Genomic DNA, 17,091 nt, shown 5'->3' with positions numbered 1-17,091 from the left:
CTTAGTTACGCCCCTTGGCCATACCCCCCGAGACACCTCAGCAACAGCGCAGACGCGTTAATTCATTAAACAGTGGATGTGTATTGTCAGACAATGCTCCAGACTTATAGCCAGGAAAGTGCTATTTTCCTCTTAATTACTTTTTGACTACAGTTGGTGTGAAGACTGTCTGAGACAATACACAAGTTGTCTGCTTTAATTCAATAAACAGTGACATGTCTGAGGATTTTATAACCTTTATTTTTTATTTTTTCAGTTCATCTCTACAACAGAAGCCAATTCATCCTTCTTTTCTAAATAGCATCTAAATAACCCCCTGTGTTAAAACAAAATGAATTTACAATCTGTCAGGTTCTCTTTTTATCAGAATTTTGTGTGATGTGCCTGCATTAAATTGACTGTTCCTTTTAAAGTGGAGAAACTACATGTTTTGTTTTTAGATGTAAAAAACATCTAAAAACATACAATTAGAAAGATTCGCTTCCTTGTAATGACAACTTCCGGTTAATGACAACATCCGATTAATGATGATATCCGGCTAATGACAACATCCGATTTAATGATGATATCCGGCTAATGACAACATCCGATTAATGATGATATCCGGTTACGTCACAGGAAGGCCCAGCCACCGGAAGTCCCGCCGCCCTAGGATGTCCCAGCCGCCGGAAGTCCCGCCCACCTGTCAAAATTTTCACACCTCGTTTGATTGAAGGATGTCCTTAATGTCTCCCACACCAATGCGCACGGCCTAAGAATTTGGCCCAAATTACTCTAATGGACTGACTGTAGAGGCAACTGCTGTAAATAGTAGATAACTCATTTCACATGTCGGGCAATTGGAAGGGCATATATAGGAAAGAAAAATAATATTTAACTTAAAAACTTGCACTATGCATCTTTAACTTTCATCAACTAGCAGACAATATTGAGAGTCCACATTGTTTTGTTTTGGTGTCCTGTTTTAAAGTTGCACTGTAGCTCTGTGCATTTAGGTCCGCAAAGAAAGATTCTGCACGTGTTCAGCTTTAAAAAGTCATATTAGTTCAGCACACCTGCATGCCGAACCCAAAGGGCTTTATTGAAGAGTTCAGGTACACGTTCATGTCGCGTTACACCTCTAGTGTTAGTGGTTGCCCCTTGCAAGAATGTGGAAAAGGTCAAGGGGTATGAATATTTTTTCAAGGCACTGTACAGATTGTAAGGAAGTATAAGGATTATAATGTTTAGAAAACTGCAGATTTCATCAACTGAACCCTTACATTTTTTATGGGATAACTTAATACAACCGTTTTAGGAGATGACCAAGCAAATTAATATTGCTGCTTTGAAATACGTTGCACTGAAGTGTTTTGGGAATATTCTGATGCAGAAGTTTTTTTCCTTACTATGGGACCATTCACCTTTAAATAACTACCAGAAACTAACCATATTCTCCAGAGAAATAATTAATTTTCTTTTTTTATCTTTTAGCAGGATGATTAATCTAAAGTGACACTAGTGTTGAAGACCCAGTTTTTGACAAAAGAAGACTTGGCATTTCTAACATAATTTCTTAAAGGAATAAGAAAATATTCAGGTTTTTGGATTTCACCAGCAACATGGTAAATCCATCTGGGTTTCTGACCATCAGTGATACTTGTTGATTTTGATCAAAGCATATTTATTTGTTGATGACCCTGTTATTAAAAAAATAAGATATTCTCTTAGTAAAGATCAATTTTCCAAGAAAAATATATACAATATCTGGAGTAAAATCAAACACTATACCTATTAAATGAAAAAGTCAAAATATACATGAGAGATATTTAACTTTATCTTTATCTTTATCCAATTCACTTTATCTGCCACCATTCTGTGGTCTCATTCAGCAGAGAACTTCTAAACATCAGACAGTCTTCTCTTGGCATTTTTGCGCCATCATTTATTGACAAAAGCTTCACAGAGATCCTGGCCAGCGGAGCCGCGGCTCTCTATGGGATATATCGCCGGAGACTACCCCTGCCTTCAATCCACCTGGCAAATGTGCATTCCCTGGCCAACAAGATGGACGAACTGCTTCTCCTCACCTGTAAAAACTCAGACTCCATGGATCTGGCACCCTCTGTTTTACCGAAAACCTGGCTGAGTGAGAACACCCCGGACTGCGCACTTCTGATACCGGGCTTTCAGATGTTTAGAGCAGACCACAATGATTTATCAAGAAAATCAAGGAGGCGGAATCTGCTTTTATATAAACAAAGGTTGGTACAGAGACATCATATTGTTGAAGAAGACATGTAGTCCTGACCTGGAGTCATTTCTAATAAACTGTAAACCATTTTATTCCAAACCTGTGGTTCAGACTATTAAAAAGTGGACTGATGAGTCAAAGCAGATGTTACAGGCCTGTTTTGACTGCACAGATTGGACTGTTTTTAAAACTTCAGCCACTGATTTAAACCAAGGAGATCAAAACAGGGAAGAGAAGCTACTGTGAGAACCTAAAGAAAAACGTCTCACATGGTTACACCTCTGCCGTTTGGAATGGTTGGAAAAACCTGACTGCCTACAGGAGACCTCCTGCCCCCCTACCTTCAGACCCCCTCCCTGCACTAAGGATCTCAGAGGAAGATCCTTAGAAAAAAAGAAGGCCTCAGGACCTGATAATGTCTCTCCATGATGCCTGAAAGGCTGCGCTGACCAACCTGCACCCATCTTCAATGAGATCTTGGACAAGTCACTGGAGCTGTGTGAGGTTCCATCCTGCTTCAAACGCCCCATCATCCCAGCACTCAAGAAACCCACCATCACAGGATTAAATGACTACAGGTCTGTTGCTCTGACGTCTGTGGTCATGAAATCCTTTGAGCGACTAGTGTCAAAGCATCTGAAGAACATCACAGGACCCCTGATGGTCCCCCTGCACCTCGCCTACCAGGCAGACAGGTCAGCAGGTGATGCTGTCAACTTGGGACTACACTTCATCCTGCAACACCTTGACGACCCAGGGTTGTACGCCAGGATCCTGTTTGTGGACTTAAGCTCGGCCTTCAACACCATCAACCCAGACATCCTCCACCAAAAGCTCATCCAGCTCAAAGTCCTGGCCTCCACCTGTTAGTGAATCACCAACTTCCTGAAGGAGCAGCAGCAGGTGAGGCTTGGGAGGATTTTCTCCTGCACAAGAGCTATCAGCACCGGCGACCCCCAGGGGTGTTTTTCTCTCCTCACTCCTCCCTCTACACATGTTTTCTCTCCCTCCCTGCTTATCCCTGCATCTGCTTTTTGTCTGTGTTTTTCTCAGAGCCTCGCTTTGCATATCCTCCAAACTTGTAAATTATGGATTTGGTCAGCTAGTCTCTCAACGTAATTGATCAAATTTCTTCGACGGGAAGACAGGGTAAAGGAGAACCCTCTTGTCCAGACGGGATGTTCTTCTCTGGATACACAATGGATTCTTGGCAGCTGTGGAAGATTGTGTCCCTGACTACGATGTCGGTCGAGGACGTAGAAGATGTGTACATATTTGGACTTTTGATTTCTGCTTTTTGGAGTTGGTGGTTACCTGGCTTATCGAGTGATTCGCAAAACGTGGGCAGCTGTTCAAAGCATTCCAAAGCTGTCTGCAATGCTTGATGGAATCTGTAGAGCGATCAACACTCAGATTGAAATGTTAAAAGAGCAGAATCGCAAGCTGGACACGATTCTAGAATCGCAGTCTGGCAGCAGTTGGACTCAGAGTTTAAAGGATATAATCTTGGAAAAGTTGTACACTCGAGAACTGTGGAAAGTATTAGAAATTTGGCTCTTTGGATTCGCAATTGAGACATATCAGCAAAACTCTTAAGGTAGTTGGAAATTCACAACTGCCTGAACCACAACATTTATTGTTTTTCTAAATCTGGCGCCCCAAAGTGGCCTTGGCAACTTCTGCTAACTGGCTATCCACAAAATATCTTCTGGATGTTATGTAAACACGACGCTCTTCCCCAGCACTCCCCTACCAGCTGTGTACTGATAGGACTATGCGGCCGGTTGATAAAACTTCCACCTCTCTTCTCAAGGACAATGACGCTTCTATCAGACTTTATTCTATTGCAAACACACTCAGACTTATATATTCACACCCTCAAGATTCCACTGTACCCTTGCTAAATCTTTAAAATCATGTGTGTTGCTTACCCCTGCTGAGGTTTTTTTGTGCTATTTCAGACTGTATTCTGCTAAGAATACAGTCTGAAATATGATTTTTTCCCCTCCTATCTTACTTTACCTAAATGTGTGATTTCATTACTTTTCATAGATTTTCAGATTTCTCAGAAGGATTACCAGTGAAAGCCAAATATTAGTATTTGAAAATTTGGACTAAAGCTGTTTTTACACCAGGTTCTTTAGTTTCAGCAAAAGACGCTTTCCCTTACATAGACTTTTAGATTGCTTAGAAGGGTTCATTAACTTTTAGATTTCTTAGAAGGATTGTATTACAACTATTTCATACCAGTAATAGCCAAACATTATTAGTATTTGAAAGTTTGGACTATAACTGTTTTTTACCAGTGATCCAGCTTAGAAGGATTCATAGATGTATTATTATTTAGAAAGACTGAATTAGGACCAGCTCTTGCCAGTAAACCCCCAAAGATTATTAATGTCATTTGATTTGTTTTTCTATTGTTTAATTTTCTATATCATTGTAATGTTTTTACTTATGCACAGCGCCTTGAGTGCCTTGTTGCTTCAAAGTGCTTAATAAATAAACTTGACTTGACTTGATACAAATGACTACACCGGACCCGTCTGTGAAACTCCTGAAGTTTGAAGATGACACCACTGTAATTGGACTGATCCAGGAGAATGAGTCTGCATACATACAGGAGGTGGATTGACTGGTATACTGGTGTGGTCAGAACCACTTGGAACTTAACCCACTCAAGACTGTGGAGTAGGACTGAAACAATTCCTCAAAGAACTCGAGTACCTCGATTTTATAAAATCTCTCGAGGCAAATTATCTGCCTATAGGCTTCGTTAAATTATGTTTTACTATTCGGCGCAATGTGTTCCACTCGGATAGGTATTAGTGTTGCGCAATTCTCTCACTTCTGCCAATGAACTGTTGACTAGACCTGATGCATGGACGCTTAGGGATATTAGCAGCTATGGAGGAAGAAGACGAGGGGAAAGACGCGTCAAGAAAAAGACTTGCTTGGATTATGATTATTGATTAATTAATATTCATCAAGAATTATAATTAAAAATCATAATTTGAGAAAATCAATTTCTTAACCAAAAATCCTCATTTATGAATTGAAACCAGAGATGTCTTCTGGTGTTGTAATTGTGGCTCAACGCCTTTTGATAATTACAACTGTTAAATACTCAGTAATAATTAATAACTGTTACTAGATTTCACTGTTTAATCAAACGTTTCTGCCAAAACGTGGGGAAGTTTAACCTTATTTTGACTGACAAATCACTCTTGCACAAAATAAACACAAACGACTTCTTTATCTATGTCAATATTTATTAAATCAACAGCCTGATCCACCTCGCTATTCTGATTCAATGATCATCACCTAATCAAACATGCAAAGTTCTACACAGAACTAAACAAAATAAGACAAAACAGCAGTGGGTGTGTATGGGAATCAACCAGCAGTTATGGCAAAAGTGATAATCTAACAAAGGAATATGGTGATGAACGGAATTTTGGGAGCGTAGCCCTCCCAACGTGCAGCTTAGTTACAGCGAGTCATAAAACTTCCCCCACCGCCGGGGATGTTCGAGAACACAAAGGGTTATAAAACGTTTGGTGGCAACTCATAAAACCCGAAGTTGGAGACAAAGAAAATGGTGAATTTCACCATGAGGTTATTATAGCAGTCAGTCTTACGGCGCACCTACGCTCAGGTTTTCGCAATGTAAAAACACAACTTGAGAGTGGCTTCAGAGTCCAACAGCAAGTTTCAAAACAATGGCATGCACATACAATTCAGACCACATCAGACTATAAGTGGTGAATCTAATCGCACTAAAATCCTATCTCTACCCTGCCCAGACTACTTTACTAGAAATAAAATAATAAACAGAACGGAGTTACTTGGTGGAGTCTTCCTTCTGGGGCAGCGAGTGAGGAAAAGGGGGAGGGAGTTACTGCGCGTCCACGGTTAAACTCCAAGAAGAGCGGTCAATCTCCGTTCTCTGGCCTCCTTTGGCGAAAGGGGAAAATATGATCTGACCGTCAGCAGTCGACTGGAACAAAACAAGGTGTCTCCTTGAAACCTCTGTGAGGGTTTTTTCTTCTGTTACATGTCTCATCCTCTTTTATATAGTTAACTGTGGCCTCAGGGGTGTGGCGCGCCGTCCTATCAGCTGCGGTACCCGCTGGGATTTGTAGGACAGACTATCCTGCGGTACAAAATGGCCGATGACGTTGGAAAGGCAGAGTGGCGTCCAGCAACGTGCAAATGGTCCAATATTCAGCGAATAAGTGGTCCAACAGACTTAAAGCATCAAAAGTGTGGGATCACTTTAAACTAAACAGAAAAGAAAACGCAGCGCTTGTACTGCAAAATGGATTTAGCATATCATAATAAAGCGTCCTCGATGCTGCAACACCCCAGCAGAAAACTAAATACATCAAGCTAACCTGTTGGGAGCTACAGACATATGGACTTACCCATTTGCTAACATTAGAAAGATCACATTTACTTTGGTAATCTGTAAAAACAATATGCAAGATTTAGATTATTTTGTAATGCTAAAATGATTGTATTTAAAGCAACTTCGAACCTCACATATATACATAAAAAATCAAGTAACTGAAGCTTAAAATGCATTAATCACTTATTTACTTTTACAGAGTTAGGGTTATCAGTAGAGGTAAACTACTCCTTCACAAAATTAAATAACTCTACAAATTTATTCATACTTCAAACTTGAAACTTAAAGTCTAGTGTAATATCTGTAAATGGCAGTCAGTGTTTACTAATATGCCTCAATTTGAGTTTGCAATCAAATTTTTACGTTGATGTGAGATGTTTTATTTCTCATCTGTTTTTGGACTTCAAACTTCAGACTGAAAGTCTAGTGTAATATCTTTAAAAGGCAGTGTTTACTAATAGCCTCAATAATATTTAAGTTAATGTGAAATGTTTTATTTTTTATCTGTTTTTGCTCTTTGCATATTTCAGACCTAAAATTAAAGGTAATGTTTGAATCTTATTGCATTTTAAGCAATAAAATGTCATTTAAAAACTAACTGAATTTTTACATGCATTTTCTCTTTCATATACACTACCGGTCAAATGTTTTAGTTACACTTTCTTACTTAATGGGTCTCTTTAATTTCATGACTATTTACATTGTAGATTCTCACCAAAGGCAACAAAACTATGAATGAACACATGTGGGATTATGTAGAAAACAAAAAGTGTGCAATAACTCTAAACATTTTTATATTTTCATTCAATTCAATTCAGTTTATTTATATAGCGCCAATTCACAACACATGTCGTCTCAAGGCACTTCACAAAGGGTCTGGAATGGTGTAGGGTTGTTTGGGAGGTAAGGATGAACTACTGAGTGTTAGAGTTTGGCCATTTTAGAATGGGCTATGTGTAGGGGTACTTAGTAAAATAATAAACTGATAAGGTTTGTCCATCTAGAGCCCACTGGTGGCCATTGTTATACAAAAAAAACACAAGGATTGAGGGTACCTCTCTCTGTCAGACTGATTATAACCATTGGAAAAGAGAAGGGGTCACACAGGTACCAGAAATGGAGGGTGTGTTTGCACCTCTACCATAACTGAGCTGGTTTTAGATTCTTCAAAATAGCCAACCTTTGCTTTTATTACTGTTTTGCTACCTTAGCATTCTCTCTATGATCTACATTAAGTGGTAACCAGAAATGGTTTTCCAAAGAGTCTTGAAAGAACTTTCCAGAGGTTTATTGAGAGACGGCCAGAGGTTAATACACTGCTCAAAAAAATAAAAGGAACACTTAAACAACACAATATAACTCCAAGTGAATCAAACTTCTGTGAAATCACACTGTCCACTTAGGAAGCAACACTGATTGACAATCAATTTTACAGATGTTGTACAAATGGAATAGACAACAGGGGGAAATCTTTGGCAATTAGCAAGACAGACTCAAAGGAGTGGGTCTGCAGGTGGGGACCACAGACCACTTCTCAGTACCTATCCTTTCTGGCTGATGTTTTGGTTACTTTTGAATGTTGGTGGTGCTTTCACACTCGTGGTAGCATGAGACGGACTCTACAACCCACACAAGTGGCTCAGGTTGTGCAGCTCATCCAGGATGGCACATCAATGTGAGCTGTGGCAAGAAGGTTTGCTGTGTCTGTCAGCGTAGTGTCCAGAGCCTGGAGGCGCTACCAGGAGACAGGCCAGTACACCAGGAGATGTGGAGGAGGCTAGAGGAGGGCAACAACCCAGCAGCAGGACCGCTACCTTTGTGCAAGGAGGAACAGGAGGAGCACTGCCAGAGCCCTGCAAAATGACCTCTAACAGGCCACAAATGCGCATGTGTCTGCACAAACGGTTAGAAACCGACTCCATGAGGATGGTATGAGGGCCCAACGTCCACAAATGGGGGTTGTGGTCACAGCCCAACACCGTGCAGGACGCTTGGCATTTGCCAGAGAACACCACAATTGGCAAATTCGCCACTGGCGCCCTGTGCTCTTCACAGATGAAAGCAGGTTCACGCTGAGCACATGTGACAGACGTGACAGAGTCTGGAGACACTGTGGAGAGCGATCTGCTGCCTGCAACATCCTTCAGCATGACCGGTTTGGCAGTGGGTCATTAATGGTGTGGGGTGGCATTTTTTTGGAGGGCCGCACGACCCTCAATATACTCGCCAGAGGTAGCCTCCTTGTGAGACCATATGCTGGTGCGGTTGGCCCTGGGTTCCTCCTAATGCAGGACAATGCTAGACCTCATGTGGCTGGAGTGTGTCAGCAGTTCCTGCAAGATGAAGACATTGAAGCTATGGACTGACCTGCCCGTTCTGAATCCGATTGAGCACATCTGGGACATCATGTCTCGCTCCATCCACCAACGTCACATTGCACCACAGACTGTCCAGGAGTTGGCGGATGCTTTAGTCCAGGTCTGGGAGGAGATCCCTCACGAGACCATCCACCGTCTCATCAGGAGCATGCCCAGGTGTTGTAGGGAGGTCATACAGGCACTTGGAGGCCACACACAATACTGAGCCTCATTTTGACTTGTTTTAAGGACATTACATCAAACTTGGATCAGCCTGTAGTGTGTTTTTCCACTTTAATTTTGTGTGTGACTCCAAATCCAGGCCTCCATTGGTTAATAAATTTGATTTCCATTGATGATTTTTGTGTGATTTTGTTGTCAGCACATTCAACTTCGTACAGAACAAAGTATTCAATGAAAATATTTCATTCATTCAGATCTATGATGTGTTATTTGAGTGTTCCCTTTATTTTTTTGAGCAGTATATTTTAGTCATCACAGCAAAATGTGGCTACTTTAAGGAATTTAAAATATAAAACGGATTTAAAGTTCTTTAACAATTTTTGGTTTGCTACATAACACCATATGTGTTTATTCACAGTTTTGATGCCTTCAGTGAGAATCTACATAAGATGTAAATAGTCATAAACAAAAGACAAAAAAACATTTGACCGGTAATGTATTTCTACTATTTTAAGCTGCTAATCGATAGCATACTATATAATACTCGATTACTAAAGTAATCATTTACAACAGCCTTACTGTGTGGATGATGGTGGATGTTCGGAGAACACCACCCCCACATAACCCCGTCACCATCTTCAATGGCACTGTATCTGCTGTGGACCACTTCTGGTTCCTAGGAACCACAATTTTTCAAAATCAGAGATGGTCCTCACACATAAACAATGTTCAGAAGAAGGCCCAGCAGAGACCATACTTCCTGAGGCAACTCAAGAAGTACAACCTTTCACAGGAGCTGCTGGTCATCTTCTATACAGCTATAATTCGGTCTGTCCTTTCCTTGTCCATCTCAGTGGAGTTTGGTTCATCTACAAAACAGGACAGGTCCAGACTGCAATGAACAATCAGGTCTGCAGAGAGAATCATCAGGGCTGACCTTCCCTCTATCCAGGACTTATACAGGTCTAGGGTCAGGAAAAGGGCAGCTAAATATCTCTGCAGACCCCACACACCCTGCACATAAACTGTTTAGGGTGTTTCTCAATGAATACTTGACAGTCAGAGTTTCAGAACAACACCATGCATACTTGGAGCAAACTTGGCAATAAAGCTGATTCTGATGTTTTACATCAGCTTGTTAGGGTCATATTAGAAAGATTTGGAAATTTAGACTCAGTATACCTTTCAAAAGTAGTATAATGAAGTAATGTTCTAACAGGGATATTGGAATCTGTTTTCCAAAGCGAAAACCTATGGTATTGTCTTCTCTATGTGGCATTTGTACAAAAAACTGTAATTATCTGTTTTTATGTGTGTTTCTGTCTGTGTCTCTTCCAGGCAGCCCAGGGTGGTGGACATCGCACTCTGCTGTATGGCCACGCTGTTTTACTACGACACTCCTACAGTGGAATGGTTAGTAAAACCACAACTGAGCAACAAAGACTGCCTAAACTAGGAGAAGGAGACTTCCATGAAGTCTGATGAATTGATGCTAACCACCTCATCACTGGAGCCTGGATTTGGAACTGGAACTGACAACCATAACAGTCATACTTAAACCATTATTTCCTTTTCTCATCTTGATGTTAATTTGGAGAGTGCAGGTTTTAAAGCCCATGCACCCAAAATTATCAGCTGTCCACATGGACAGGCTAAATGTCCACTGAGAAAAGCGTTAAGGTCAGAAAAGACAAAGATTGAGCTATTTATTCAAAATGACAAGAAGTATATTTGCAGTGGAAATGTTATGCCTTCAAACTGAAGAACTGTCTAGCATTTTGGTGGCAGCATGATGCTCAGGGTCTGTTTTGCTGCCAGTGGTACTGGTGCATTACACAAAACCAACAGTTAAATGGGTGAAACTGGGGAGCAATTTTGTTTACCAGCAGGAATGACCCCCAGTCGGTCGTGGCAGATGGCCGCTCACACTGAGCCTGGTTCTGCTGGAGGTTTCTTCCTGTTAAAAGGGAGTTTTTCCTCTCCACTGTCTCTACATGCTCATCCAGGAGGAGTGACTGCTACAAATCTCTGACTCAATGCAATCTTCTGGGTTTCCTTAGATAGAAAAACTTTTTATCCAATTTGAATAAATAACTGAATCTGCACTGTTCAATGGTTAGGATTAATTGGAATGTATGTGCCTGACTTTTGTGAAGTGCCTTGAGACAACATGTGTTGTGAATTGGCGCTATATAAATAAACTGAATTGAATTGAATTAAATTGAATTGAATTGAATGATCCAAAACACAAGTCAAAACTCATCTTTAAAAATCTATTTTATGATTTATTGAATGCTTTTCACTAATGGCATTGTCATTATTATTGGTTCCTGTGGTCAAAAGTTTTCATTTTGTGTCCCTCATTTTAGTTCTTGTGCTGTCTGTCCACCTCCCGTTCATCCACAGACAAACTGGCTTTTGATGTGGGACTGCAGGAGGAGACCACAGGTATGGGTCAAATGGATGGATGGATGGAACAGGTACTTAATAAACATAGCGTTTTCCACATACCACATCGGACAAGTGTCTTAAACAGTATCGACGATGACTTGGACTTTTGATTTGATGTATATGTCAGAAAGAAAAAAAAAAGCTTTATCTAATGCCAGTAATGGTAAAGTGTGGCAGTTTAAAAACACATTTATTTTTATTTTGAATTTTTAGTTTGAATTTCCAAATTTTAGATATAATAGAAAGGCCACTAGAAGTGAAAATACTGAGTGGGAAGTGGGGGGCCTCTCACTAACCCTGACCTCAAAATCCAATTTGGATTTTTATAGATGCAGTGCTGCATTTTATTAAACCTTTCGCACAGTAAACATGTAGAAGAAGATGCAGATACAAGAGAGATACATCATTCTTAGCTTGCTTTGCTAGCCTGCTTACTGAGCATATCAATAATTAAATCCCACTGATTTTTGAACTTGGAAAGGGCAGAGGTTGGTTATGATGTCCTTGTTTGAGGCAATTCATTTATACAGAATCTGAGTGGTATTTCTGAGTACCATAAAGGGCCCAAGTACCACCTTGGGCTGCCACCCATTAAACAAAAAGCATCACTAATGATCCACAATTTGAGAACCATTGGTCTAAAACATTACAAAAGTTAATAATAATGCTAGAATACTCACTGACTACTGTTGTAAAGGTTTCTTTGCTAGACAAATGCCTTTCAAAAATCTCTTTAATTGCATCCAGAATTTGTCCACATTTTCTACCAGCTGCTATAAATTCCAGTGTCCAGTCATTAGCTTTCACCTCACCAATTTACATTCTAAAACCTTTTTTTTTACTGCATTAAACTAAAAGCATCTCTCATTATCTTAGTAGCACCGAGAGCCTAAAAGGCACTAAAATATTTAGCAAACATTTGTTGCAGTCCAAGTAGTGTGATACAGTGGGGAAAGCAAGTATTTGCAGATTTTAAAATTCTTCAAAGAGCCGTTGTAGATGCTGATTGTTGTGGGCAGGAAGGATCTCCTGTTGCGTCGGTCTTACAGCAGATCTGAAGAAGCCTAAGACTGAAAACACTCTGTTGTTGTAGGACAGTCTCATGAAGAGGATGCTCAGGGTTCTTCACAATGTTCTTCTTTTTATGAAGAATCCTTCTTTACACAAAGATCTCCAGAGGTTCCAGAGGAGTACCCAGAACAGAGCCAGCCATCTTTATTAGCTTGTTGAGCTTTTTTAAGTCCATGGTTCTGATGCTGCTACTCCAGCAGATGATGGTAGAAGAGATCACACTCTCCACAACAGACTTATTGAAGATATGAAGCATCTTGCTGTAAACACCAAAGGTCGTAAGCTTCCTCAAGAAGAACAGTTTGCTCTGTCCCTTCTTGTAGACGGCTTCACAGTTGCATCTCCACTCCAGTCTGTTGTCCAGGTGAGCACCGAGGTATTTATACTCCTCCACCACCTCCACCTCTTCTCCCAAGATGGAAATAATGTTTCATCTATTCTTGTTTCTCTTAAAATCTACAATCATCTCCTTTGTTTTATTCACGTTCAAGATGAGATGATTGTTTCCACACCATGCCACAAAGCGGTCCACCACCTTCCTGTACTCTTCTTGTCCATTTCTGATCCACCCCACGACTGCAGAATCATCCGAGTATTTTTGCAGATGATAGGAGTCTGTCTTGTACTGGAAGTCTGAGGTGTACAGAGTGAAAAGGAATGGTGAGAGTAAATGGACTGAAATTATATAACACCTTTCCAGTCATACAGACCGCTCAAAGCGCTTTACACTAGAGCCACATTCACCCAATCGCACTCACTAACGCTCACACATTCATACTCCGATACGCAGATCGGTAGGCAACTTGAGGTTAAGTGCCTTGCCCAGGGACACATCGACATACAGCAGGAGGAAGCTGGAATCAAACCCACAACCTTCCGATTGCAAGACGACAACTCTTCCTACTGAGCCACAGACGCCTCATAGCCACAGTCGCCTCATACAGTACAGTCCCCTGTGGTGCTCCTGTGCTGCTGACTACCTGGTTAGACACACAACCATTCAGTCTCACAAACTGTGGTGTGTTTGTCAGGTAGTCTTTGATCCAGGATATTGTTGAGGCCTCCACCTGAGTCTTCTGGAGTTTCTGACAAAGCAAATCAGGTTGAATTGTGTTAAATGTTCTGGAGAAATTAAAGAACATGATCCTCACAGTGCTGCTGGCTTTGTCCAGATGACAGTGAAGTTGTTGAAGCAGGTGTATGATGGCATCTTCAACTCCAACTCCAAGGTTGAAGAGGTCCTGCAGAGTCCCACAGAGCTTCTCTGCACAGCCCTTCAGGACTCTGGGGCTGACATGATCTAGATCTGCAGGCTTTTTCCAGATCAGTCTTTCCAGTTGTCTCTTCACCTTACTTCTTGAGACACACAGGTGGAAGGGAGAGGCAAAGAGAGCATCAGCGTCTTCTGATTTGGTTGAAGACAAACATGTAGAAGCAGAAGGGTCCATGGCTGAAGTGTAAGATAAAACATTTGAGGTCTGACAGGAAAGCTGTGGGGCAAAGGAGGGTGGGATGTCTGTTTGGCTGTGAGCAGGAGAGGAGGATGCTGAGCTTGTTTCTGATCCGAACCTATTGAAGTATGTGTTAAGGTCATTGGCTCTGTCCAGACATCCATCGTTCAGATCTTCCTTTTGTTTGAAGCCTGTGATCCTCTTCATCCTTGACCACACATCTCTGATATTGTTTTGCTGAAGCTTGTTCTCCAGCTTCTCCTTGTACACCTCCTTGCTGTCTCTTATCTTGACTTTAAGTTGCTATACTCCTCAATAATTCCATCTCCCTCTCTGAAGGCTCTTTTTTGTTCTTGTTAAGCAGGTCCTTTAGGTCACTGGTGATCCAGGGTTTATTATTGGGGAAGCATCTCACGGCTCTGGTGGGGATGGTGTTATTCACACAGAAGTTTATATAGTCGGTCACACAGTCATGGCATTGATGTCCTCTCCATGTCCTCTCCACAGTGCATCCCAGTCTGTAGCTTCAAAGCAACCTCGCAAGGCTTCTTCAGCTTCATGTGACCATCTTCTCACAGTTCTCTTTATTACGGGTTGCCTCTAAAGAAGGGGCTTATATTTCAAGCAGAGAAAAACGAGATTGTGATCTGATTTGCCTAGAGGAGATCTTGCTTTAGAGATGTATGAGTCCTTGACATTTGCATAAAACAAATCCCACGTTTTGTTTTCTCTGGTTGAACAGCTGACAAACTGTTGAAACTTTGGAAGTATAGCAGAGAGTGAAGCATGGTTAAAATCTCCAGATATTGCACAAACGCATTGGGGTGTTCTGTCGGTAGCTTAGCAACAAATGAGCTGATGATATCACATGCAGTGTCGGCAACAGCAAAAGGTGGAACGTAAGCTGCTGCCAAAATAACATTGGTGAACTCTCCGGGAAAATAATATGGACGAAAATTTACTGCTAACAGTTCAATATCTGGAATTCAGAGACGACACTTCACAGTAACATGTCCTGGATTACACCATTTGTTATTCACAAGTACTGCCAGTCCACCTCCTTTGTGTTTGCTGCTCCTCTTTAAATCTCTGTCTGCTCGTATAGTCAGAAAGCCAGGCAGAGAGACATTAATCAGCTATTCCTGGTTGTAAAAAACAACCCTGTTGTCATGGTGATACTTCATAACAAATGTCCACAATTTTGCAGAATATTCCACTTGCAAAGAATGTAGATGTCTTTAATTTAATTTAATTTGTATCATAAGTATTCTTCAACTGTGAGTGATGGAATCTAAAACCAAAATCAAGAAAATCACACAATGTGATTTTTAAGTAATTCATTTGCATTTTATTGCATGACATAAGTATTTGATCACCTAACAACCAATAAGAATTTTGGCTCTCATAGGCCTGTTGGTTCTTCTTTAAGAAGCCCTCCTGTTCTCCATTCATTACCTGTATTAACTGCACCTGTTTGAACTCGTTATCTTTATAAAAGACACCGGTCCACACACTCATTCAAACAAACTCAACCTCTCCGCAATGGCCAAGACCAGAGAGCTGTGTGATGTAGGACATTAGGGATAAAATAGTAGACCTGCACAAGGCTGGGATGGGCTACAGGAAAATAGCCAAGCATCTTGGTGAGAAGGCAACAACTGTTGGCTCAATTGTAAGAAAATGTAAGAAGTTGAGAGCTGGGACCACAGTCACAAAGAATACCATTAGTAACACACTATGCTGTCATGGGTTAAAGTCCGGCAACGCACGTAAGGTCCCCCTGCTCAAACCAGGGCATGTCCAGGCCCATCTGAAGTTTGCCAATGACCACCTGGATGATCCAGAGGAGGAATGGGAGAAGATAATCTGGTCTGATGAACAAAAATAGAGCTTTCTGGGCTAAACTCCAGTCATTGTCTTTGGAGGAAGAAGGATGAGTGCAACCCCAAGAACACCATCCCTACCGTGAAGCATGGAGGTTGAAACATTATTTTGTGGGGATGCTTTTCTACGTAAGAGGACAGGATGACTGCACCGTACTGAGGGGAGGATGGATGGGGCCATGTATTGGGAGATCTTAGCCAACAACTTCCTTCCCTCAGTAAGGGCATCGTAGCTGGGTCTTCCAGTATGACAACGACCCGAAGTACACAGCCAGGGCAACTAAGGAGTGGCTCCGTAAGAAGCATCTCAAGGTCCTGGAGTGGCCTAGTCAGTCTCCAGACCTGAACCCAATCAAAAATCTTTGGAGGGAGCTGAAAGTCCATATTGCCCAGTGACCTGAAGGATCTAGGGAAGGTCTTTATGGAGGAATGGTCCAAAATACTTGCTGCAGTGTGTGCAAACCTAGTCAAGAACTACAGAAATGTCTAATATCTGTAATTGCAAACAAACGTTTCTGTACCAAATATGAAGTTTTGTTTTTCTGATGTATCAAATACTTATGTCATGCAGTAAAATTCAAATGAATTACTTAAAAATCACACAGTGTGACTGTCTGGATATCTGTTTTAGATTCTGTCGCTCACAGTTGAATCAGAATAAGAATTAGCTTTATTGCCAAGTTCGTACATACAAACAAGGAATTTGCCTCCGGTACACTTTGCTCTTTTGTTCTGTTTTTGCATTACAGAATATACAAATTTACAATTTACAATGTACAATGTACAATGCAATATTCTGCATTACAGAATATACAAATTTACAATGTACAATATACACATATCTAATAAAAATGGTGCATTTGCAACATCTGTATGCTGTTGTTCTGTACTCTATTGAATGTTCATCAGAGAAACAGCCTGGGGGAAGAAACTGTCTCTGTGGCGGCTGGTTTTAGTAAACAGTGCTCTGTAGCGGCGGCCTGAAGGTAAAACTCTGAACAGTTTATGTGCAGAGTGTGTGGGGTCGGCAGAGATTTTGGCAGCTCTTTTC

The 17,091-nt window shown here is 41.1% G+C and overlaps 1 protein-coding gene across 1 annotated transcript in view; it reads left to right on the top strand.

Annotated features, from left to right (window-relative positions):
• ryr2a (ryanodine receptor 2a (cardiac)) overlaps window positions 1–17,091 on the top strand; it is a 301,990-nt gene that overhangs the window by 81,917 nt on the left and 202,982 nt on the right. The window contains exons 4-5 of the mRNA XM_047377164.1: window positions 10,523–10,597; window positions 11,554–11,632. Coding sequence (XP_047233120.1) covers window positions 10,523–10,597; window positions 11,554–11,632 — 154 coding nt within the window. The remainder of the gene's footprint in view (window positions 1–10,522; window positions 10,598–11,553; window positions 11,633–17,091) is intronic.

This window comes from Girardinichthys multiradiatus, chromosome 10 (assembly GCF_021462225.1).
Source record: "Girardinichthys multiradiatus isolate DD_20200921_A chromosome 10, DD_fGirMul_XY1, whole genome shotgun sequence".
Taxonomy (NCBI): Eukaryota; Metazoa; Chordata; class Actinopteri; order Cyprinodontiformes; family Goodeidae; genus Girardinichthys; species Girardinichthys multiradiatus.
Note: the sequence above shows the minus strand (reverse complement) of the source record. Positions and strands in the feature narration are given on the sequence as shown.